Source organism: Chaetodon trifascialis, chromosome 6, assembly GCF_039877785.1.
Source record: "Chaetodon trifascialis isolate fChaTrf1 chromosome 6, fChaTrf1.hap1, whole genome shotgun sequence".
Lineage (NCBI taxonomy): Eukaryota > Metazoa > Chordata > Actinopteri > Chaetodontiformes > Chaetodontidae > Chaetodon > Chaetodon trifascialis.
This window is the reverse complement of record NC_092061.1, coordinates 14,963,166-14,988,712: the sequence shown is the minus strand read 5'-3', so window position 1 is coordinate 14,988,712 and position 25,547 is coordinate 14,963,166. Positions and strand designations below refer to the sequence as shown.

General features: G+C 42.8%; 2 protein-coding genes across 2 annotated transcripts; one reads left to right on the top strand and one right to left on the bottom strand.

The window, feature by feature from the left end:
* Positions 1-485: 485 nt before the first annotated feature.
* pi4kab (phosphatidylinositol 4-kinase, catalytic, alpha b) lies at positions 486-25,429 on the bottom strand. Its single transcript, XM_070963743.1, has 54 exons — positions 25,272-25,429; positions 24,102-24,218; positions 23,467-23,560; positions 23,149-23,237; positions 22,984-23,056; positions 22,577-22,839; positions 22,258-22,324; positions 21,576-21,724; positions 21,400-21,465; positions 21,199-21,295; positions 20,898-21,089; positions 20,675-20,775; positions 20,378-20,507; positions 19,793-19,922; positions 19,605-19,700; positions 19,300-19,483; positions 18,553-18,656; positions 18,273-18,441; positions 18,131-18,181; positions 14,239-14,347; positions 13,829-13,965; positions 13,590-13,723; positions 13,424-13,506; positions 13,260-13,330; positions 13,031-13,155; positions 12,863-12,944; positions 12,545-12,628; positions 12,155-12,244; positions 11,691-11,810; positions 10,571-10,663; positions 10,324-10,480; positions 10,089-10,216; positions 9,809-9,967; positions 9,505-9,656; positions 9,275-9,382; positions 9,037-9,164; positions 8,422-8,580; positions 8,181-8,260; positions 7,835-8,034; positions 7,510-7,600; positions 6,584-6,751; positions 6,391-6,444; positions 4,770-4,890; positions 4,528-4,657; positions 3,691-3,834; positions 3,499-3,569; positions 3,301-3,407; positions 3,087-3,191; positions 2,794-2,919; positions 2,558-2,678; positions 2,034-2,193; positions 1,854-1,943; positions 1,680-1,763; positions 486-1,588 (listed from the first exon to the last, which is right to left on the bottom strand). Exons 1-54 carry the CDS (start codon positions 25,368-25,370, stop codon positions 1,537-1,539), a joined length of 6,294 nt encoding a protein of 2,097 aa, XP_070819844.1. The 5' UTR covers positions 25,371-25,429; the 3' UTR covers positions 486-1,536.
* serpind1 (serpin peptidase inhibitor, clade D (heparin cofactor), member 1) lies at positions 14,948-17,690 on the top strand. Its single transcript, XM_070965009.1, has 6 exons — positions 14,948-15,207; positions 15,482-16,125; positions 16,252-16,400; positions 16,537-16,661; positions 16,822-16,966; positions 17,140-17,690. Exons 1-6 carry the CDS (start codon positions 14,948-14,950, stop codon positions 17,329-17,331), a joined length of 1,515 nt encoding a protein of 504 aa, XP_070821110.1. The 3' UTR covers positions 17,332-17,690.
* Positions 25,430-25,547: the final 118 nt, after the last annotated feature.

Sequence of the window (25,547 nt, the reverse complement as noted above, 5' to 3'; positions counted from 1 at the left end):
GACACATTAAATATGTCTGCACATTAAATGTTATCTGCTGCCATCTAGTGGTTGTAAATATAACATACAGAATGCCGGCACTGAGAAGAAAAAAGATTGCACATCTTCAGTTGCTGGCGTGCATGACATGACCCTAAACCCCCTCTCATGCGTTTTACGTAATGGTCTAGGAACCTCACTGGAAGAGCCAATCCAAAAAATAGAAAAAACACAAGTGAGTTTAACAGCAGCTAAACAAAAATAAAGAACTTCTTAAGAGGTTTTTTGATCCCAACTGTAAACATATATAACTAATACCCTTTTTAAATGATACATTTTTGGACCACACTATCAATAGATCAAATTAGGCTCCCATTGCCAGTGTCAGGCATTTAAACAGGCCTGTACCCCTGTGCCATGAAGTGTAACACCCTCTAGTAAGGAAGGAACTTTTTTTTTTTTTTTTTTCAAAATTAAGACCACAAGAAAGACTAAGACAGTTTCTTTAAGTTCATAGATCTTTATTTGATTTCATATCTTATGCATTCTCATTCAAAAGGCATGAAGATAGAAAAGGAGACAGAAAATGGGTCATGGATATAAATATACAAAGAGAGGCAAAATCTTTACAATCAGTAACATTACATAAAGGCTTAAGCCATATGGACATGGGGCACAGCACTTTGGATTACGAAAATAACTTTCACCACAAGCCACATCGTACACAGGCTACATGGTAGTTAACGCATAACTTCATGCAACTGCCCAACATTCAAGCTGTGCCTTAATTTCATTCATAAATAATAGAAAAGTTTGATTTATGTGCATCATCTTCCCTCCCCTTTGGCAACGCTAAATATACAAAACTCAGCCCCAGTGTTTCCCAGAACTTGTGTGCCTTGTTTCTCCCGAGGTAACTGCAAATACGGAAACCCATAAATATAGACAGTGCAACCCATGTCTATACAGTCAGACGTCACTGTAAAATACAAGACGAGTACCATGCTACAGATCAAAGAAATCTGACTGGTCCTTTAGAAAGAGAAGCACAGTAGTACAGTCAAGTATGAGATGACAGAAGAGGCCACGTTGGTCAGAAATGAAACCGGTCTACTACAGCTACTTCAAGTATCCAATTACATTTCAAACCCCATCTAAAATCAACAGCTTTAAGAATCCACATTCACGAACATTACGAATCATTTAAAATTGGCACAGACTCTCACTGAGTATTTACTGAGCGTGCAGATTACCAAGAGTTTTTTTTTCTCTAAGTGCACAGAAGTCAAGATGCTAGTGCAGTAGTACAATAATAATTAATAACTACATTGATGTCAATGTAACATAATAAATAAAGGAACAGACAATTAATATAAAGAAAGTATGCTTTGAGAGGAAACGAGAAGCTAAAGCGAACACAAAGGATGACATCCAACACTCAGCAGAAACAATGAGCCACAATCTTCAACGGTGTACATCAACAAAGGCACACACGCAAACTCACGCACGCACGGACCATGTACCAGCCAATATATGCACATGCTCAGGTACACATGTTTAGTATGGGATCTGATTTTGGTAATACTGGATCATGTCGTAGGTTCTACTCCTGCAAGTCAAAAAAGAGCAGTTGTAAATAATGGGCAACATGAACAAGAATTTAATGTTTTCTATGTAAACTGTTTGGGTTTCGTACTGACCTGTTGCTGAGGAAGCAGTTCTGAATGACTTTGATGATGAAGGAAGCTGCATCTTTCTCACTCAAACCAGGGTTGAACCGCTGCCTAGAGGTGACGAAAGAGACAGCAAATGACATTCAAACTGCTTATTCTCCTTCACATTGGCTAACACATGCAGACACACGCCTGACTCACTTGAGCAATTTGATGGTCTGTCCTCGGAAGCAGGGGAGACCCGTGTCCAGCATGAGTGTCACTAAGGAGACCACACCGTCCATGTAGGGCCTGATCCACCAGAGGAACTTGTGTTAATGTTACACGTTAGCCATCTTCAAAGTGCTGTGAACATTTGCTTTAGCACTTGTGCATACTCACCTGACAGCCAGGTATCCCCTGACACACATCTCCATGAACCACTTGAAAGGCGTCGCCTCCATCTTGCCACCCATGATCATCACCATCTCATCGGTTAGCTTGATGTCTGGCTCCCAGCCGAGGTTCCCGCCAGGAGAACTTTCAAACATGAAGCCGAAGTCTGGACACACACACACACACACACACACACACACACACACACACACACACACACACACACACACACACACACACACACACACACACACACACACACACACACACAAACACACACACAGGATTTCTAATTGAATGCTCCAGTATCATTTTGCAGCATGAAGACAATGTCTGGCACTAACAATACAAATCTAATGAATTACAAAGGGTTATAATTCAAAGATTCTCTCAAAAATGGTCTGAAAAATTCCAAAAAGTCCAAGGTTCAGATACACTCTGACAAAGTTAAAGGACCACTGTATAAGATTTTGGTGGATCTATTGGCAACATAATATTTGAAGGAATGAGGAAATGCCCACAATACACACCGATATGGATGAGGTGGCCCTGGCTGTCCAGCATGATGTTGCCGTTGTGTCTGTCTTTTATCTGCAGCAGGAAGAGCAGCAAGCTGTAAGCTGCCATGCTGCGGATGAAGTTGTACCGCGCCTGAGAAGACAGGTGTTGGAAGGAATATAAGATTAAACTGAGCACTGAGAAATATGATGGTGTAAATGAGTGATGATGAAAAAGCCTGTACAAGGCTGTGAAGTTTGGCATTTACTTTCTGGAATGCTAGCGTGGATTCATCTCCATACTGGTTCCTGAAGTAGTCGTACATGCCGAAGTCTGTCTGTCGGCCCAGCTGGTCACGAGACTTGCAGTCTGGGATGCACTCGATGACTCCACACTGTGGCGACACGTCAAAACAGGAAGAATGAGAAGCGGTTTGATTACAGGGGAAAGTTAGACGTGCGGTTTCATCATCTTAGTGAAATATCTGTTTTGAACATTGTAGAAGTGTTCCTGTTGGGAAGTAAGACAGAGGAACATATGAAAAATTTCATTTGAACTCACTCCCGGGGCTGTGGCCACCACCCTGTAAGGAAACACATAGAGATCCAGGCCGACCAGCTGGAAGATGTTCTTAAACAGGCTGATGATCTGAAGAGCCAGCATGTCCTGTGTGCAACGAGGACGAAATGACAAAGTGAAGGAATTCAGCAAAATAAAGTCACATCAAGGGAACATATCAGGAAGTGGAGGGCAGATAGCAGTGTGAAAATGAGACCTGTCTGCAGTCGTCTCCCACTTTAAAGATGGCTGCCTGCCAGTAGATCCTGTCGGCCTCTTCTTCACTCTTCGATTCATCTACAGAATCTGAGCGACACTGCAGGCCTGCGGGGAAGATGTCATGACACACTGTTTGCCTGTGCCAACATTTGAGAAATATGAGATCTACTTTGGGCTCATTTAACATTAGCAGTACCTTCTTTTTCCAGCTCACTGACTCCACACCTCCTAACTTTGAACTTGGCCAGGTAGGGAGCTTTGGCAGCACTAAACAGAGACAGAGAGGGATACAAACATGCTTTTGAAAAAAGTTCAGAGAAGCCGTCACATTTCTTTGTGAATTCTGGTAAATGTTATGAGCATTGCAGAAGATGGTTTTGAGGCCCACCTCTGCATGGGGGTCCCAGACTTGTAGTCTATATCCAAAACTATGGCCTCTGGGTTACTGGGAAGATAACAGCCAGGTTGGACTTTGATCTGTGACATGGCTTCCAGGCAAGCCCTCTTCCTCTCCTCCCCTTTGGGAAAAGGTCTAATGAAGACAAACAAAAGCAACTTAAACACAGAGTTTCCACACCTATGTCTGACTGTACTGAGAATAGTATGCATGGGTATCTCGCTGAATGACTCCAGAGCACAAGTGACAGTCGGGCTCGACTGTTATTCACAGAGGGGAGTCACCGGGGTGGAAAGTAAGAGAGAGTGGAAACCAGGGGACAGTACAAGTTTCTCCCCTGGACAGTTGCAATTAGTGCTGTAATGAGGGCTGGGGGGAATTCTGTGCGCTTCTAGTGGGCTGACAAAACACTCTCTGCTCCAGGCAGCAATAATGGGAGCTGTCAGAACTCTACACATCAGCTGCGAAGTGTACACACTGGTAGACAGGTATTCATGCGCACAGCATAGTGTCTTCCAGACTGGTGCTTAATCAGAGAGACATTACAACAAATAATAGCCAAGTAAATGAACAACAAAGGGATTTAGAGAGTACGTCTCTGGTGGTACGAAACAGAGAAAAGAACAAAACATTTCGGCACGGGGGGAAAGTTGTTATCACTTCATAAACATATTTTGGATGAACTGCAGCAGAGCTGTGTTTATAATATATCTAAAATGTTCTGTAACTTTGGAAAAAGGTGCAGCAGTAATGGAAAGGATATGCTACTGTAATGGATGGCCTAAAGCATGCCAAAGAAAGTCAGAAACAATAAAAGTGTGTTCATACTTAATAATGGCCGACACATTGGTGATCTTGTTGAAGAAGTCAAACTCTCTCTGGTAGAAGTCTTTGGCTGGGCCAGACAGAGAGCCGGTGATCTCCTCCACCATCTGCTCCAGCAGCTCACCTATGTCAGCTGCACGGAGAGACAAGACCGTAGTGTTTTACATTTGTATGTTCACAGGTTGTGTTGCGGCGTGATGTGCATGTGTCGAGTCAGAAAGAGATAGTGAGAAGGAATATCTCACGGTCTTTCTGGTTTCCTTCCTCGTCCAGGAATATGTTGGTCTTCATGTTCCAGATGAACTGGTGAGCCAGAAGCTGAGACTTCTGAGCGGCCCACAGGATGTACTCTCTCACGTAACCCATCTACATGAGGTTGTAACAGGAAAGAAAGAAAAAGACGTCCTGAACATTTAAAGGAGCAGTGTAGGATTTAGAGGCATCTAGCAGTGAGGTTGCATTTCGACCTCCGCTGGCCGAGCTGGCTAACTTCCAGTTTAAAGACCTCTGCTGACTTGAATGGGAATGAAACTCAGATTTTCCAAATGTTGTCAGACTGAATGGATCAAATTCTGATTGTGAAATTTTTCATCTTGGACGGATTTGTGCTCAAAAAATGTATCCACCATGTCTATGGGAAAAAGCCCTTTCGGGCCCTTGTGCATCACATGACGTTGTAATTACAGGTTTGGCCACTATATCAAATTGGCTTCTAAGCCAGGAACAATTCCTGGGTTCCTACCTTCTCCCCCTGCAGATATAAAGGGCCCATTCTACATGATTTTTATTTTCAGGTGATATACAGACGTATATCACGTTATTAACGCGTTAACGCAAATCAATTTAAACACGTCATTTTTTTTAATCGCTAGATTAACGCTCTTTGTGACCTCGTGAACTTGTAGTTTTTTATAAGCTGTGGCCGCTGCTAGTAAACTACAGGATCAGATTGTACCGAAAACAAAACAATAGGCACGTCCCACGCACTTGTTTGGTCTTGTCTGCTCGCTAGCTGTAAAAGAGTAGGCTACTAGTTTGAGTGGATGTCAAGCACAAAACGCCGAAATAGATGTGAACAAGATTCTGAATGGAAAGTTTAGTTTCAAAAAGCTGCCAGATGGGTCGACTGACAAGACCAAAGTTATCTGTGTGTATTGTCGGTGTGACACACAGCGAATGTGAATTCTCCGCTGCCTCCTTGTCAAAACCAGGCGACAATGGATGACTTTGGACAGAGGCATATGGATGCTGTTATGTTCAATGGAAACTTAAGAAAGGAAAGTTTAAGCCATGGTTTAACCGCACTATAGGCTGAGTCCTAGTTTACAATGATGTGCACTTTGTAACTTTATCTTGTATCACCCTGTTTTGATCCCTTGCAAAGGGTTGTTGAAGGGGCATTTTTGTAACATTTTTTGTAACGTGTTAAGTATTTATTTTCTTGTCATCTGTTTATTGACAGTGTTGTGTGAGATTTGATTCATTAAAATGTGAATGACTGCTCAAAGTGAGAATGTTAGTGTGAAATATAAATACACTACACGTTGTTGTTTTCAATAAAAAGCATTTGCACAAAGAAAGCCTATCCACTTTTCCATGTTGATAACAGTATTAAAATAATAATTCAAGGGACATTTAGAATAGATGAAAATGTGTGATTAATTTGCGATTAATCGCGAGTTAACTATGAAATTCATGAGATTAATCGCGATTAAATATTTTGATCGATTGACAGCACTACTACTAAGTATTATATATCAGTAAGAATATACTTATGAATATCATCTTCCATTTCTTCCACCTTTAATAATCCGAAGATATGTGGCCTTTAAATGCAATTGTTGACTCAGGACATCTGATATTTACCTTGTCGTATCGAAGTGCTTGAACAATCTGAGGAATGTAAAACAAAATGGCATCCTAGAAAGAATGGAAAAAAATATTTTACCAATAAGAAAAGAAAAAGAAATGTCATAACTGTATCATTGTGTTCAAATGAATCTCCAACATATAATGTACAGAGAGCAAAAACAAATGCTTGTGCTGTATGTGACCCTACCGGAGGAAAGGAACGGAGCACTTTGACCCCGTACTGGGCTGTGAGGGGGTGGGGAGGGTACAGGGAGGAGAAATAGGACAGTCCAGTTGGGGGATCTGCCGGAGCCCAGCACAAGATGTGACTGAGCTCTGGAGAGTCTGCGTCAATGGTGTGCCATGTCACCAGGAACTGAAGACAAGAAATGAAAGAAAACTGAGATATATGTGAAAAAACCCCAACTCAGTCAACATCCACATGAGTACTTAGGTACTACTCTATGTGCAGCATGTATCACAAGATCCATATCTCTGCACAAAATATGACAGCAATCTGATGTAAGGTTATGACCCCAAGACTGATGGTGTGCTAACTAGCCTCGAGAGGAATCTGTGTTCATTAGCTGCTGAAGTGCCTGGGATAAACAACTGTGAGATGTCAAGGAGGATCATCTGTTAGATTATAGTGGCCTTCAGGGAAGGTTGTTCTCTGCCCCCCCTGCTTCTTCCATAGACAGGTACGTGGCTCATTAAGAGCTCAGTCAGGCAGAATTACATGAAGAGGAAGCTGGAGGGAAAAGGGATAACTTCAATAACACCACCACATCCCGAGTGAGAATATGGCCACTTGAAAGCAAAACAACTTCCAAACCAAAACTTTTTAGTTTGTTTAACTTTTGCAGCTACTTCAAGGAAACACAGCAGAGGGAACTCCAAAACCACCAATCAAACTCCACAATGTGTCTATACATGTTGGAAGCTACCATGTCTAGTTTCTTAACTGTCGGGTCCAACCTCCACTCAAAACACACTGATAGAATACTTAAATCCACTTGGCGTACGTTTGTCCTTGCTCCTGTGATCAGGACACAAGCAGCATGAATGAAACCAAAAGAATGGCGGACACGACAGCCACCCTGTTCATTTGTGATGGCAGGCAGAGGACCTCACCTTGACCGCTTCTGGAACGTCACACACAGCCGCTGGATCCATCCGCACTAGACGAGTCACTTCAGAGACGATAGCCTCTGTGTTTTTAAATCTGAAAAACAATTAACCAAGCTGAATAGCTGCTTGTCCAATGAATGAAAACACTGCGTCCATTATTTCATAAACTTGAAGCATCATTCAATTCCTTCGTGTTGCAACCAAAGTTAAATGTGCACAAAGTGACAGATTCTGGCTTTGTAAACTTCCTTACTGGCACTATTATTGAAGATTTTCATATTTTTGATGTGGTAAGACAAAATCTACACTGTCAACTTTCTCTGCGTACCTTGCAGGCAGCTGCAGGGCGAGGTAAGGTGCTATGCTCCAGGCCAGGTTGACATTGTCCTTCCACTGTTTCTCTGTCAGACTAATGTATTTGGACCTCCAGTTGGCGATGCTGGTCTCCACAGACTGTTCAGTAGCAATAGCAAGCTCCTGAGTGGACAACGGGTTGTACCATATCGTCAGCCGCTCAATCTCGCTGGCCTGGACAAAGACATACAGGGAATGGGACTCATCAGATTTGCCCAGTGAGGTGTCAAGTATAGATGTAGAACTGTAATAACTAGATGTTACTTTCTTTATTACCACAGAGTTGTGAAAATGTACAGTGGGCGAGAAAACCTAAATACCAGTAAAGCCAGTAAAAGAGTCCGGCGTTTCATGTAGTACTTGTGCAGCTGGGAGCCTCTGTTGCTTTTTTTAGACAGTCCTGAAACAGCAATACAACAGTAATACAGTAAGATACAGGAAATATTGTATAACTGGAGACCTCATCTATAAAGCAGGTTGAGGTTATGTTTCACTATCTTTGCAGCACATGGCGCACTCCAGCATAGCTCATTTACGTTTATCATCCTGTGTGTGTTGTACCTGATTTCTTGGATATGGTGGACATCCCGGAGGACAGAGGGTAGGTGTTGATCCATCCCTGAGTCACCTGCTGCCTCTGGCCAACAGCTGCATCAAGACTGCTCCGGCTATCCGTCACTGCCACGACAGACAGGCTGTTCACCGACATGTCCTGGGGATCTATACAAAAGAAATCTATCATTAATACAGCCTTCAAATCAATTATTTGTCTATCAAGAGCATTGAAACGTAAGGCTAAGATACCAACTTCATGGTTAATCTGTAACCTGGGCCTTCAACACAAACAAAAAAGCCCAGGTGGTATAACTACTGCAATACCCCTGTGTGTATGGTAAAAGGTCGATGTAATACATTTTCAGCTCCAGTTAACACACAGATTAGATACTTGGGTCTCTGGACAGGTTTGGTCTTCATACTATGGATTACACATGACCAAATCTGCCTCAAATTACAGAGGTAATAAAATGCAATTAAGTTAAAAAAAGGATAGAAATTCACAATCACACAAAAGGAAAATCTAACCCCTATATAAAGTGTGAACTGTCATGCTGTGTGATGGTGCTAATTCAGTTCTTATCATTGACAGATTAGGCCACTGTTTTCTCCGTCCTGTACCTGGGGGAACCAGCTGGCTGGCAGCCAGATACTTCTTATCAGATTGCAGACTGGCATAGAACTTGATCATTATACTGATGTCTTCTCTCAGCCTCTTATCTGTCTGAGTGGGAAATTTTGGCATGACACTGCACAGAGACAGAGACGAGAGACAGAGCAAAGAGATTAGAGAGAGGCGGATTTAAAATCACACTAAAAGACTTTTCCTTTTAGCCAACAAAACACTGATTTTCTCTACCTGAAGTAGTCAAAAGCTGTGGAATAGATCTTTTCTCGAAGCACATTTCTGATGGTGGCATTTGTCACAACATCAGCATGCAGGAGAGTCAGACCCAGAGTCAGCAGTCTAAAAAAAGGAAAGTGATAACAGATTAGGCTTACTAAGTTTAGGATTCAGTGTTTCTCATTGCTGACTATTAGGGCATGTAAGGTTAAACCAATTTGCTTTTGTAATAATAAACATGGCACCTGAATCTTGGTCCAATGGCAGCAACGTGACGATTCAGGCTGCTTTTGGGCCCTCCGACGCTCAGGGACAGAGATCTCTGCAAAATGGCGGTGAAAATCTCCACCTGGTCAGCGCTGCTGTATTTGGCTATCTCAAACCTCTGCACCAGAAACTGGAGGGAGAGAGAGAGAAGGAAAAACGAGGTGATAGCTTGCAGCCCTTTTACTCTTAATGTAATGAGCTTAATTCAATTTTATGAAAAATACATCAAAATTAAAGATATAAGATATAAAGATATATCATCTACGTCTGCGTGTCACTCACCTCAATCCAGAGGAAGTGCGGGATGACGTCAGGTGCACAGGGTGCAGGTTGACTCTCCTCTGAGACAGCCAGAGGGCCGGCCTCCACCTTAGCCATCGAAAACAAACCCATCTTCAGCTCTACCGTCATCTGCCAAGCTCCTGCCATCTCACGCATAAACTAGGCAGACGGAAAAGAGAAGATAAAAATGAATCATTTCTACAATGCATCTCGAAACAAACAACACGCCAGTGTAACAAATCATTTACACGATTTCATGAAAAGTGATAAATATACACACTGGCACTTCCACCCCGTTGTGTGCAGCCAGGAGCCATTCCCAGCAGGCGATGGCAGTTTCCATGCCGTGTTCTGTAAACATCTTCAGAGGAGACCAACACAGATGGTGCAGGAGTAGAGGATCGCAGTCTGAAAGGCAGCATATGGAAAAATTAACATACAATTAGAACAACAAACAACAGCCACTATTGCTGAAAGACCTCACATATGGATTCAAATTAGGCAGAGCTGCGCACTTTTGGTAGTAATAAGCAGAGCAGCCATCTTGAACATGGCCTGGGTGAAGGCCTCTGGGTCTTTTCTGTCCAGAGCACTGGTCATCTGATGGATCATAAGCTTGTTGAGGTCTGACTGGCTGTGAGTCGCCTCTGAGAACTGAATCATACCAGCCACCTGGACGGCACATAAACAGACAGCTATGAATCACACAGGATGTAGACAGTCGCAGAACGTCACAGCGCTGTTATCATAGTGTGACTTCACCTCTCCAGTGTAGCGGTTGCGAAGGTTGAGTGATGCCATGAAGTTGGAGTAGTCCTTTTTCACACATGCTGGTCTCTCGGTCAGCTGGGTGGTCTAATGGAAAACACAGTTTAGGGACCACTCAGGGCCACGCAGTCAAGAACTAGGAAAGCAGGACACGTAGCTGCACTGTTTTACTTCTGGTTATACTGAATGTATCATGCCTGAGCTCTGTCTCTTTATATTTAGTGTTCAGACCAACCTGAGGGAAAGCAGCCTATGGTTGGCCACATGGTGGAGGACAGCACCAGCACAACCAGTTAGCCAAATGGGCAACCAGCCAGCCAACCAACCCACCCGTCCATTGCAGGTAAGTAACCAGGTAACCAGCAAATCCGTAAACCAGCCAAGCAACCAGGTACGCAGTTCGATGCAGTTTAATAAAGACAAAATACAACAAATGAAGCAAATGAAAAGACAGATACAGCACAATGCAAGCCCAAGAACACATAGGAAATGCAGAGCAAGCAAAGTAATGTCACACAGACAAGTAAGCATGCACACAGAGACAAACAGTACTGTAAACAACTGAACTCTCAGTGTTTACAGAACTACAGAACACAGTACAGACAGATTAAAACATATAATAAAACACATATGTGCACCAAGGATATGAGACACTTCTGCTCAGTGTTAACACAACAGTAAAGGCTTTGACAAAGCAACTAAATGGCGCGTGTGTTAAACCAAAAAGCCATTAATGTTGACAAATGTTAATAAGCATCAAATCAACAAGCCTGTGAGGCAAACAGTAGCAACCACATGTTGGTTTTTAAGTTTGCAATATGTTCCAAGGATCTTACAAAAGCGCTGCGTCTTGTTCTTGATGCCTCAGGAAGTGACACGGCATTTGTCACTTCCTGTGTCGTCCTCATTGTTTAGTCGGTCCAGACAGACACTGTGCTCGTGTGGTTGTTTGTTTTTTTGATAATGTGTCTCTAAACAATGTTTCAGTAGCTCAGATTATGATCTCACCTATAATTTGGGAAGTGTACTTTTGTCTAAATTCAACCAGCCTTAAATCTGAGGAAAACGGTTTTGTGCAAACATGCAGGGATGCCCGCATGCGTGTGTGACTCACGCCAAGTGTAGTACTCTGTCTGTTGTAGCCTGCTAAGTGCAGTATGCTCTCTGTGGCCATGGCCAGCCCAGTGTGCTGCGACAGTCCTGACACCCAGTTCTGGTGCTTGTTCAGGTACTCCTGCATGAGACACAGCACAAAGGTGAGATATCAGAATGAACAAAAAGAGAGAAAAGGGCAAAAGAGAAGCAGCAATGGAACAACAATGACTGATATAATTTGTAGTTAAAATACACAATGATTTCCCTTAAAAACCTAAACTCGATAAGTAATTTGGGGTCTTCAGCAACAAAGACCATCAATAATTTACTTTAGAGCAAAGCCACTTTTATGATATTTTTCAGAATTAAGTGGAAGCTGTCGCTAAAATTAAATTTACCCTTTTAATTGAGTGTGTGTTGACCCTCTCTTAAACTCTTTCTGATCAAAGACCTCTGAGGAAATAAAAAGGTAAGGAAACTCACCTGTAGGTGGGACTTTGTGACTGAAGGGGCCCATTTCATAGCTTCTCTCAGGATCTCACCACAGCGAGCAGCAAAGTCCTTCACTATGCTCTACAAGGACACGAGGAATATTTACAAAATACAGAAGGAATCCTGGACAATTTGAATAAAATGTATCCCAACACAAAGGGTTGAGATTAAGCTGAGATGGTACATATGAATGTAAGGGGCTAAGTAAGTTGAACAAATTATGTCATCACCATAAAAACATCACAAAGGATCATTTATCTGATAAAGGGATCAAACAATTCAAAAAGAGCTAAGTGAACACAGTACAAGGCTCCGGTGTCTTCAAAACTAACAGTCTGCTGTCCTCTAGTGGTGAGAAGTGTAATAACAGTTCAAACTCACCTCACGGGCCTCATATGTGTCAGGAACAGTGATCCTGTAAGGGGTGTCTGGGATGTCATAGTATGGCTGATCCTTGTGGATGTCCTAAATGAACAGAGACATCATTTGTTACAACTGAAGCTCATAACTCTTCCCTGGAGTTTCATAACACTCCAAGCAAGAATAATTCCACTCTGCTTTTGTTTAATCAACACTTGAGGTCAACTAAAAGCTGCACCAGAAGAGAATTTCATTTCCTACCCACTGTTTTCTATTCTAGGGATTCAAACCAACAACCTAGCACTGTGTTGTTCACCTCTGCTCTGCACTGACACTTACAGCACTTAGTGACAGAGAGAGCGTCTGCAGGATGTCCAACATGGTCTTTAACACACGGCCGCTCCACAGCAGATGGGGGAACCTGGTAAAGGTAAACCACATGAGAAATAGGATTCATATTGTATATATCATGACGGGAGACAAGGTTCTCGGATTAATGACACTCACGTCTCAGCCAAACCAGAGAGGTATTTGTCCGCCACTCTGCGGATCCTCTTGTGTGTGTGGTTGAAGTTGACCAGTAAGAATTGAGCATGTCGCTCCAACTCCTCCTCGTGCTCTTTGGTCTTGGGCTAAAACAAATGAGAAAAACATTTTGATTGTTATTCACTGAGACTAAAAAATAAAATGTACGGTCAATAAGACGCTCAAGCCTTTGAGAAACCACGCTACCTACCTTCTCTGCCATCATCTGGAGGAAGACGTCGAACACCTTATCGCCAACACAAATAATGCACTGCATCATACCTTTGAACATGAAAAAAGAGAATTTGAAGAAAATTAATAACATCAAATGAGTAATAAGAGTGGCAGCAGGTGTAGCGAGTGTAAAGTCCTCACCGGATTTGTCTTTCTGGATGGCTTTGTCTTCAAAGTATCGAAACATGACCTGGAACCTGTCAGGATCATTGGATCGCAGCATCCTGAAAGAGTGATATTACAAATCTCCATAATCTGACCTCACAGTATACAAAAATGTGACAGTGTAAAGTGTAATGAAGCTGACCTCATGTATTCTAGTCTGTAGACTGACAGCAGGTACGTGGACATGGCAAAGTCGAGCTTGTTAATGAGGGCAGATCCTTCGGGAGGCGGGTCGAGGAGATTGCTGATGGTTGCCCGCAGCTCACTCAACTCGGCCTGGAGGACAGAAATTGACAATTTAAAAGTTAGTCTTGGTGTTTCTGTTTTCAAAAGTATTTTAACAACCCTGCAAGACAAAAGTGTAGACTGCGAATGCTGTACCGGCGTGACTGTATCATTTTTCAGGGCAGAGTTGTACTGCAGTTCGGAGCGAAGAGGTTCTCCGCTGGGGAAGGTGAGAAGAGGAGACTTGGTGGCAATCTCACACACACCTTCATACCACTCCTCTGGCCAAAGCCCTGAAAGGACAAAACATGTATCCAGAAATGCACAGGACTGCAATAACTGACACTGATGCTGGCATGCTAATTTAATGAACCCTTCTCTCTCACGTAAAACATTTCTATTTCCCCATTTGGTGTGAAATAAATCACTGTGTGACTTGGGGATGCTACTGGCCGCTAAAACAAAATCAGGGAGAGTACCTTTAAATACCAACTCCCACTCATTTCATGTGATCTAGTGCAGAATTGCAGAGCTTTCTCCTAAACATGACTAACATCAGTTCATACCTGATCCTTCCACAGCAAAACCCATGACCACAGAGTACAACCAAAAGTCCCTGAACAGCTTCTGCAGCCGGGGCTTGGCCTCTTTGATTGGTGGAAGCCGCCTGGTCAACTGTGAATTAGAAAAACAGACAGAAGAAGGGTGAAAAAAGTACAGCAAATCAGTCAAAAGTGATTCTAAAGGAATGCTAAAATACAAACTCCTTCAAATACAAATAGCTACATTCTTCCTGGATATGCTGCACACTCAATAAAATACAGACAAACAATGTAAACAAGCAACTGCAAAATACCTCCTACCACACTATTAGCCCTCTAATAGTTAATTAGCATTATATCTTCTTAACAGATAAGCTGAATTGTGAAGAGTTAAAGCTTTCAGTCAATCACAGTGCTTTCTGCTCTGTTTGATCTGGTCTATTTGTTCAGGAGGAGCCCACATCAAAGTTCAGTTTTGTATTCAATTCTTTGCTCTTAGTCCTACAAACAGAAGCAACACAGCACTTCCCGCCAGCACACAGTGAAGGTAAGACCCTTTACAGACTGCTACTAAGGGAATTTTACATAAAGTCCTTTGTATTTGTAGCCAGTGATAACGTGATTTTGTTCCTACAGATTAATTAAAATGTAATTTAATCAAGTTTGCTAAATGTTGATCAGATTATGAACTAGGCCGTACTAAATGTCTATTCCCTCCTCCACAGCCTTCAGGATGTGGGTCATCACTGTCATGTCTGTGGCCTGTCTGATGGTCAGTTCATCCCTGGCTGGCATCAAAGACCTCAGCTCTCACTTCAGTGACCCTAAACCAGACCCCAGAGGCTTTGAAGAGGGGACAGTGGACATAGAGGCCATTCCCCTGGAGTACCACAAAGAAAACACAGTCACAAATGACCTAGTTTTTGATGGCTTTGAGGATGAAGATTATATTGATTTTGATAAGATTCTGGCTGCGGGCAGTGACGACTACATGTGAGTATGAACTGTTGTTACTTAAGGTGGGTTATACCAAAAATGAAATGTTGAGGAAAGAAGTTGAGACGTAAAGCTGTGTGTAATAAAGCAAAAGAAGTGAATTATCATTAACTTGGTGCCGACAAGTCTTATACCGAGATTTTCCCTATTTATTATTGGGAATATTTCTATGTATAAAAGTGTATATAAACAATGCTAAAAACAATCAGTTTCCTATAAAGAGTGATTCTACTTTTGAACGGCTGGATGATGAGTTTATGGTATTTTTCAGTGAGGGGGATGAGATAGATGAGATTGCCACACCAGCACCTGACATCGACATCTTTGCCGAACCCTCTGACCCAAAGATTCGCCGTGCCAGACTCCTGCGACTGTTCCACGGTCGGACTCGCCTCCAACGCATCAACATTGTTAACGCTCATTTCGGTTTTAACCTCTATCGAAGTCTTCGTAACGACGTCAACCAGAGTGACAACATCCTGCTAGCACCTGCCGGCATCTCCATCGCTATGGGGATGATGTCTTTAGGAGCGGGACCTGGAACTCACGATCAGATCTACAAAGCTCTGGGATTCGCCGAGTTTGTCAATGCCAGCCATCACTATGACAACACAACAGTGCACAAGCTGTTCAGGAAGCTGACGCACAGGCTCTTCAGGAGGAACTTTGGTTACACGCTACGCTCTGTAAATGACGTCTACGTGAAGAAGGATGTCTCAGTGAAAGACGCCTTCCGTGCAGAAACGAAGGCTTATTATTTTGCAGAGCCGCAGTCAGTGGATTTCAGGGACCCCACCTTCCTGGACAAGGCCAACCGTCGTATCCTAAAACTGACCAAAGGGCTGATCAGGGAACCGCTCAAGAGTGTCGACCCAAATATGGTGCTGATGCTGCTCAACTACCTGTACTTCAAAGGTGAGTGAAACAGGGACACACACACACATTATTTCAATTGAAGTAAAATTGCAGCACACAGCTGCTTTGTTTGGTTATTTGAATTGAAAAGTAAACATATGACTCCTCATTTGTTTGTATGAACAGGTACATGGGAACAGAAATTTCCCAAAGAAATGACTCACTATCGCAACTTCCGAGTTAACGAAAAAACAAATGTGCGCGTGCCAATGATGACCAACAAGGGGAACTACCTGGCTGCTGCCGATCATGAACTGGAGTGTGACATCCTACAGGTGAGCGGCCTTACACTGATTTGAAATTGTAACTGAGCGGCAAACTTCTTCAACAACTGTTTGCTAAACACACACACCGATCCATAAACAAATCAACTGAGCTGCATAACAATCATGCAAACTTTCTTATGTTCAGCTCCCATACACAGGAAACATCAGCATGCTGATCGCTTTGCCGAGGAAGATCACTGGCATGAGGACTTTGGAGCAGGAGATCTCTCCCACTGTTGTCAACAAGTGGCTCAAAAACATGACTAACAGGTCAGCAGCACTCTCCCAACAAACTGATGTATAGCTGAGAAAGCAACCTGAAAATAATATGTATTGACATTTTCCTTTAGAGTCAATGGCTTGACATGCTGAAAATGTTTGGAGATTTAAAAGCTATGCCATGAGGTAACTTTTCTGTGCCTCCCTCCAGAACGCGAGAGGTGGTGCTGCCTCGGTTTAAACTGGAGCAGAACTACGACCTGATTGAAAATTTGAAGGAGATGGGCCTCACCGACTTGTTCCAGGAGAGTGGAGATTTCTCTGATATGACCTCTGAAAAGGTGGCCATGAACTGGGTGAGTAATACTAAATCAGTCGTGATTTCACTGGGAAATCATGACTAATACTAAAGGCAAACGTCAAAACAAAAGAGAAGGTCACCCACTCACCTGGACACCTTACCAACTGCAATCAATAATCCTTCCACACTATGTCAAAATAATAGAAGCCTTCTGATCTTCCTCCCCAGCTGAAGCACCAGGGAACCATCACTGTGAATGAAGAGGGCACAGAGGCTGCTGCTTTGACCCAAGTGGGCTTCATGCCCCTCTCCTCTCAGATCCGCTTCACTGTGGACCATCCCTTCCTCTTCCTCATCTACGAGCACCGCACAGACTGCCTTGTGTTCATGGGCCGGGTGGTCAATCCTTCACAGACCTAAACTTGACCAAAAAGCCCGTTCAAACAGCTAAACTATACCCTAAAAAAGCCCCCATTTTAATCTGCTTTTAATAGCTGAGGTGTTCTTATTTCTATTAGTATATTATGTAGGAGTAACATCAAGAGTCTTTATGTGTATGTAGTCTGACTGAACATATTAACTTCTCCTTCACATTTCTCTAAAGGGTGCAAGTCTGTCAAGTGACTCAGTGACTCAGTGAATGCTTGTTATCTGTCTGTTAATGTTTTATCTTCTGCAATGAGGCTAGTGGAGAAATGTTCTCAAAAAACTGTCATTATATAACTGTCATTACCTAACGCCATACTGTATTAATTGCAGAGGGCCAACAGGAACACAAATAAGACAAGGACGGGGAGAATAAAATGATGTATGACACTATAAGACAAGAATTTCTGTGACAAAAAATTATATCATTACTTTTATAAAGGGAGTGCCTTAATAAAAAAGTTATCTTATCTATCGTATTACTATTAATTATAATTACATAATTCTAATGATCATAAATTCAACTGACAACAGAAATACAATTGCAGCACTACAAATACATAACATAATATTCAGCAGTGAACCGGTGACACAGATGTTTGTACTGCAGCTAACAGGGTAAATATTTGTTGATTGAGTTAAATGCTAACTAACCGCTCAGATTCACCTGAAGCACTCACATACTCCTGCACATCATTTAATCCTGGGCAGTTTTCAAACAGAAATTCTTGTCTTCAATTAATGGAAAACGTCTCAAAGGGGGCAGCAGTTTGTGCAGACATCACACACTCACCACAGCAATCACTGGTATGAGGACTCCAAGATTTCCGGCGCTACTTGATGCCTACGGGAGATAAAGAGCCAAGACCAGTGATTCAACATTGCTGTTTTCAATTTTCTGTTGTGTATAGACGTTCATGCATTTAAGCGTGTACCTTAAGTGCCGGTCCCTTGTCCGAGGCCCTCTCACTGGCTCTCTTTCCTTCTAGGCCCAGTTGGACAAACAGCTCTAAAAGGTTCACCATCAGTTCGTCCACGAGTTGCTCCCCCTGCAGGTTGGCTGCAATGTTGGCCAGAGCATTTATCACTGCCAGAGAGCAGTGCCTTGTGGGGGAAAAAGAGCACAGATGGAGGGAACAGTTAAACACAGTCATACTCACTACTATAGTGCCCTGGTGCAACTGGTAGTGGTCTGTGAATAGGATGAGAGCAGACCTGTAGCCGTGATCTCTGTAGTCTTTGGTAGCAGAGTAGACCACTGAACTGGCCTTCACACTGATCTGCTGGAACAGGTTCCACACCTCCTGATAGATGTATTGCTGCAAGACAGACAGACAGGACTAAGACTGTGCAGGCACCAATAGTTAAACTCAAAATAAAATGATTTATTTTTGTCATATTTGTTGGATAATAATCTTCTTACTTACTACTCATAACATTTACAATTTTCCCAATCAAAAATCCCATTATTAGGGATAAGATGAGCAAATGTGCAAGACCTGTATCAGCACTGAGGAAAGCATTTTGTAAGTGAGCTGTATCTGTTGTATCCGGTCAGATCCTTTTCCAGTCCTTTGTTAATTGTAATGTATCACATTCTGGGTACACGGGCTGTCAAAAACGCCCCATTACACTCCAGTGGGGTGTGAACTACATACTGGAACCTATTCTTTATGCACAGTGCACTGAGCAAGTAAACAGCAGCCAGTAGGTGTCCAGTAATTACAGCATGCCAACCCCTCTGGGTTAAGAAAAACAGGTTACAAAGCTTCTATTTAAGCAGCAGGAAAAAAAAAATCAGTCTTACATAACACTGTTCCTATCAAATAAACGTGTATCCCCTCTCTAGCTTTTACGCTTTTGAATGATCCCCCGTGGTTATGTACTGGCCTAATATCCCTTTCCAGCCTAAATGTGTGAAAATACTCTAAAAATGTGCTATCATTGTGTCTTTGAACTCACATTTCCTGTAATGACCATGCAGCCAAGCTGGTCGATGATGAGGACGTCCAGCTGTGATATAGGCTGGCAGAACTTCTGTTGAAGGATTTGTAGGATGTGCTCCATGACTTTAGGAGTGTCTCTCAGAGCCACTGCGATGTGGCCCAGTGCTCGAATGGTGTGATCTGGGATCAGATGGGCATCCCTGGCAGAAAGACAAGTTTTATTTTTAGAGTAGCTCTTCATCTGTGTCAAGGACATGAAAATATTCAGACTGAATTCAAAGCACAATGTAGCTTTTATCCCAACCAGGAAAATCTGCTCACTTGTCATTCTCCTGTGAAATGTATAGTCGGTTGGACAGACTGGCCAGAAAGGCCTCCACGATCACTTGGTCCATGGTTAGACCAGCTTTCAGACATCTGAGCAATAAGAAATACACACAAATATGAACAACGAGAGATTAAAAAATATCATTTTATGATCTCACCTGTGCCAAGTGTCTGTGTCTCACCTGCATATGTTGTCAATAGAGATGTCTCTGAGCTGCTCGTACATGGACGGCTGGTCTTTCCTGTTCGACAGGAGGTTGAAGGTCGACTGAGAGTGCTCATTGGTCACATTTATCCTAATTTCTCCTGTGCCTTAAAAAAAAGAAGAGTGGCAACAGCACAAAGACAGAAACGTCAACACAAAAGCAGTGCACTGTGGAGGACAACACAGAAAAGTCATATGTAGGAGTTCATCAGCGAGCACTCTGTTCAGATCAATAGTGGATGAGAGCCGAATGTGACAATGACACTGTTATTGATGTATATCTGTCACTGTATCATCGGCACTGTTGTCCCATTTACTTTTGGTTCGGATCATTGGTGCTGTGCTTGGAATAAGAAGGTTCCTGGTGGACATGTCAATTTTGATTGGTTAAATGTTACATTTCAAAACGTCTTTTTCTCATATTTCACACTACTTTCAATCAGGGGCTGAAGATGAAAATTTGCTTTAAGATAACTCTGACACAATACATCCAATAATAACATTTGTGTTTAGTATCACATATGCTCCCTTTCAAATAAAATAAATAGGTGAATATCTGTACCTGTACTGTACTGGCTGTGATACTTGTAGAGTTTTATAAGAACAGGGGAAGGAACCACCAGGAAATCCCTGAGAGAGGTTGTGGCAGAGTGAGCAACTACTGGAAACCTCTCACACAGACGACCCAAGCCCTAAAACGGAGACAATCAGAGGAAATGAAAAATTGATATCCATTAAATAACAGAAATTTATGACACGCTACACGCCTGAATCAGCTTCAGAACCATAAAGTCCTACAATCTACTGCCTTGTACAGCGATTTGCTCGTATTTGAGCACATGTCTTAGTGCTCTTATACCTGCAGGCAACAGATGAGCAGGGGCATGTGAGCAATGATGACTTTACTGGAAGTTTTCGACTGCAGCTTCTCTGACAGCTTGGTGCACAGATTCTCGGCTCCTGGAAAAAAGACACAGGGAGGGAAACATGATGCAGCCAGAACAAATGAAACACATCCAGTATTCCTCTGATGACCACATCTGAACACGCTGCTCTGCTCACGCTCTGCTGCGATTGATTACCTTGCTCATCTTTGACGGCCCACACCATGAGGTCCACGCAGGCAGCGTTGGCTTGGCAACGAAGCTTGAGGGGGCTCTGTTCCCCCGGCAACCCCCCTGTGTCATGAAGTACCCGCTGCAGCTCTGATTGACTGCTGCTAAACTGTTCCAGTACAAAGTCGTGCACTTCCCGTACAAATGCAGGCTGCAAGGCTAAGCAACATGAAGACAGTATGAAAAGTCAATTTAATAGACTACAAAATACAACAATACGTGCAGGGCTGTGCGGCGCATTATAAATAAGCTATTTCTAACCCTTTACCTTTCATGTAGTACAGTGTGTCCCGCAGCATTTTGAACACACACACATAGAGAGGGTCACTGAAGGTTTTGTAACAGAGGTTGATTCCAGGATTAGACTTAACAACAAAACAGAAGAGACAACGATAGAGAAGATTATTCAACTGAAAATTTTACTTTAAATTTACTATTTAGAATTACTGACAGTGGTTATTATGTTTACCTCTGTAACTTCTGTCATTGTGGCGTCCAGAGTTTTCAAAAAAGAGTCGGAAACAAACTTCTTCACCTGTAAATCAAAAATACGCACAACCACTGGTGATGCAGTACACTGTAGGTTTACAGAACAGGAGACTGAAGAGGCAGTATCTTGAGAAAAACAGGCAGCGGCTAATGTACCATGCCAAGGAGCTGTCGGAGCAGATCAACAGGCACCTCCACCTCGTTTTCTCCTGCTCCCAAGAAGAGAGGAGACACTGAGAAACTGGAGCTGACTGTGGAAAAATAGTAGTCAGGATCTACTGCGCTGCTGTCTGGGAGGTAGGCACCTGGAATGAAGAGACCAGAGGACATTAACAACATGTGACAACGTCTCCTTCAGGGTGCAATGGGTAGCATCTAAATGGCATAAAATAAGGATAGGACATTACTGCCAATGGTGAGCTTAATATCTGTGTCTATAATGGATTTCTTAGTATGTGACTGTTGATCATTAGTGCAGAATGGTGACACACCACAGACTAGTCGCTACCTTCATGATAAGAAAAGTGTGTCATGACTGAGCACTTGTATAAAGACAAGACCAGTGTGCATCCAAGCTGTGGAGAATTACGGCTTTAAGGCAAAAGGTAGTATTTGCTACCAAGCAAGAAATGTTTCACCCAGCTTAAATCACCTTTACTGGGTGCATTACTGGATTAATACAGCATGTGAGATATGCAAGCCCCAATCATTCATTCAGAATACATGCAAGCACAGATAAGCAATATGCAAGTACCTAGCTGTTACATAATGTTGATGGCTGACAATAATAAGCTAGAATTGGTTGACAGAATCCAGGTTTACATCAAAAGAGTTCTACCTTCAAAGTAATGCAGGCCAGGGGCTGTAGGAGAGCAGGGTGAGTGGCCTCCGGGATCATTACAGCCCTGTGAGACAGCACATTACAGAACATTTCTTTAACCTCCAATCAAACATAACAAAGTCATTGAAAATGAATTAAACCAAATTAAAAAACACCTGTTTGGAACCCTCCACAGGTAAACAGGTTCATTGGTAACATTCACATTTTACACAGCATCCCATTTTTGTTGGAATCAGGGTTTAAGATTATTAGAGCTCTGCGGTCACCTCTAATTGTCCTGAGTTGTCAGACGAGCTCTATAACAACATACACGCACCTGTGCAGAAGGGTCCAGGTTGGCCCCAGTGCTTCTGCGTAGAGTGTCACTCTGGCACACTGTAAGCAGTGAGGATGGCAGGATAGAACGAAAGTCATTGAAGGACCTGCGGCGCACTCCCTCTGTTTCCTCTGTGACGCAGCGGGCCTGGGGCGAGTCTTTGGGGAACAACTTGGACAGCAGGGCCTCGTCCGTGTTGCTGTAGCGGCCAAATGCTCGAGTCATGCCGAGCAGGGTGGGAACAATATACCTGCACAGGTAGACTAGAGAAAAGAGAGCATCTATGAAGCCTTTTGAAGGACTGGTGTTGCACAGTTTGTTGCCTTTGTGTGTATGTGTGTGTGTGTGTGTGTGTGTGTGTGTGTGTGTGTGTGTGTGTGTGTGTGTGTGTGTGTGTGTGTGTATACCTTTGTCATGATTATCAGGTGTTTGGCACATATCCTGCAATGTCTGCATGACCTCCATTATAGTGTTCAAGATCTGGAGGGGACACAGTAGAAACAAAACTTAGCATTTCACTGCAACGCACCCTAACCTAAGAATGATTCATTATCACCACTTTTTCAGCTGACCTCTTGGCGGGAGTCTGGGTCTCTCTGAGCCACATCTGCCAAAAGAGTCACTAGACAGAAACTGAAGTTTTCTGCAACTGGGAGAAATTCTGAAGAACAAGAAAAAGAATGATAAGCAGATTACATCAAAAGATGAAAACGCAATCCAGCAGTGAAAACTGTTCAACAAGTGGAATAGACAAATGAGTGGAAACTGCTGTCTCAAGGCATTTTGTGGACGATTGAAAATGAGTAAGAATGACGAAAACATTACATACTACACTGTTAGAGCAAGTAAAAAGAGGCCATTGTAATACAAAATAAGAGGATTATTCTTACCCTTTCCTTTCTTTCCCGAGCTCTCTTCGATCCATTGGACCCGTGGTAGCCCTCTCAATAGGCTCAGCAAGTAGGAAACAAGTATGTCTTTGTGCTGCCAGAGTAAAGCAAATCATTACACACCACAAACAAATGCACTTGTGGGCACAGAGCAGCACTTCTGTTTGCCTAAGAAGCACCAGCCAATCAAAAATATGAGCAATTGTTGAAATCTGGAATAAAGAAATTATATCAAGCATTTCTGTCACACTGAGAGGTGAAGCTACTGTCTCTACTTAATCAGATGTTTGGGAGGCTTCCACACTGCGTCTCAGTGTGATGAGGTTAGAGGCTTACATGGCCAGCTGCATGTCTAATCGCCAGTTTAATCAGATTATGAGAATAAGCTTATCATGGCGATATGTGTGGAGTCCTGCGAGAGGCTGGCAGCAAAAAGCGGTCTAATAGTACTAATATCAAAATACTAATAATTTGTAAATTTATCACGCCACTGCATCTGTATGTAATAAACTCATGGGCTGTTTGGATCTTAAATCCACTGGATCTTTTAACAACCATCTTAAAGACCTAATCTGAAATGCACCCACTGTGTTAAAAAGGCTCTGCAGCTCCATTTTTGACTGATCACCACCCACCTGTAAGCCAGATTCCACCAGAAACACAGCCAGCGCAATAACTGCATCTCTGCGACGAACATCTAGGGTGAACACCCCTCGGACCTCCACTGGACACATACATTGTAGCTTCTGGACCTGAAGGAGAACAAAACAGCCGTGTGCATGTAGTTACTGCATTAGAAAACATAACACATTTAGATTTAACTGTCTAGTGTTGCAGGGATTATATGAAAATACCTGCTGGAGCGAGACTGCATGTTCCAGCATTGAGTTTTGATCTTTACTAGACTCATGGGAGGAATATCAGGAAACTGCACTACTGGTTTTACAAATACGTTACATTTATGCACACTGATCAGAACACTTTTTATACCTTTCTAAGCTGGATTTTTTTTTTTTGTTTCTATTTGTCTGTATTCTGTTCTTGTCGTTTCTGTTTCCCTACTGAAGATCAATAAAGTTCACTGTAAGTTGCCATCCAGGAGGGAACCACAACAAAATGACGCTGCTACTCACTATAATAATGCCATCATTGGTATTTAGAATATTTGATATGGTGCAAGACACGAGAGCTCAAAACTGGTCACTCCCACAAAAACACACTGAAACGGAACATTATATAACCGATATGGCAATGTATTGATGATTGCCTCGATATGTTTCTGTTCATTTTATCTGATCCATCAAATCTAACAATTACTTTGCGCAACGCAGCTCTTTTTCCAAACTTCCTGTTTTGGCCGAAACAACCTGTTTAATTTAGATTTCATCATCTTTGCAACAGGTTATTCACTGTCTATGAACACACTGTGAAGCCTTGTGCATCGTCTCTCGGTCCTCACTGTGTAAACCTGTTTGACTGCAGTGCCGATCAAGCCGGACTCTGCTGTGTGATGCAGTAACAGGCACCACACAAGCAGCGACGCCACTTTCTTCTGCAATGCTCTCTTCCTCTATTACAGGGAAAACTGTCGAACAGACCCAGCTTCACTGATTCATAACTACAGACGCGGACACACCTGTCAAATGGTAGCCTGGCTGCCGAGTCAGTGATCAAAAGAAGATATGGACTGTGCGGAAGCGCAGCTACACCCTGAGCAACCCTGTTGCTTAACGTTTAACGTTACTAATGTAGCTAATTATTACAAATGTGACTTTTGGAGCTCACTCGGTTTTCTCCTTCCTCACCTTTTCGACGGGTGCGGGACGGTGAACAGCTAAAGAGCGTGCCAGCGACAGGACTGTGTTAAAATAAAACCCTCTCGTACCACCTCCCATTACAGACATGTTTACCCTACATCAAACGAGCTCAATTCAGCAAGCAGAGGAAACAAGCAAGCAGCGGCAGCTGGCGCTAGCAAGCCGCAGTACGGCAGCCCTGCAGGGACAGTCTTAACTAGGGCTTGTAGTTTTATTGGTGGTATTGTATTACACCATAATTAAACTGTTTTGACCAGAGTGAAA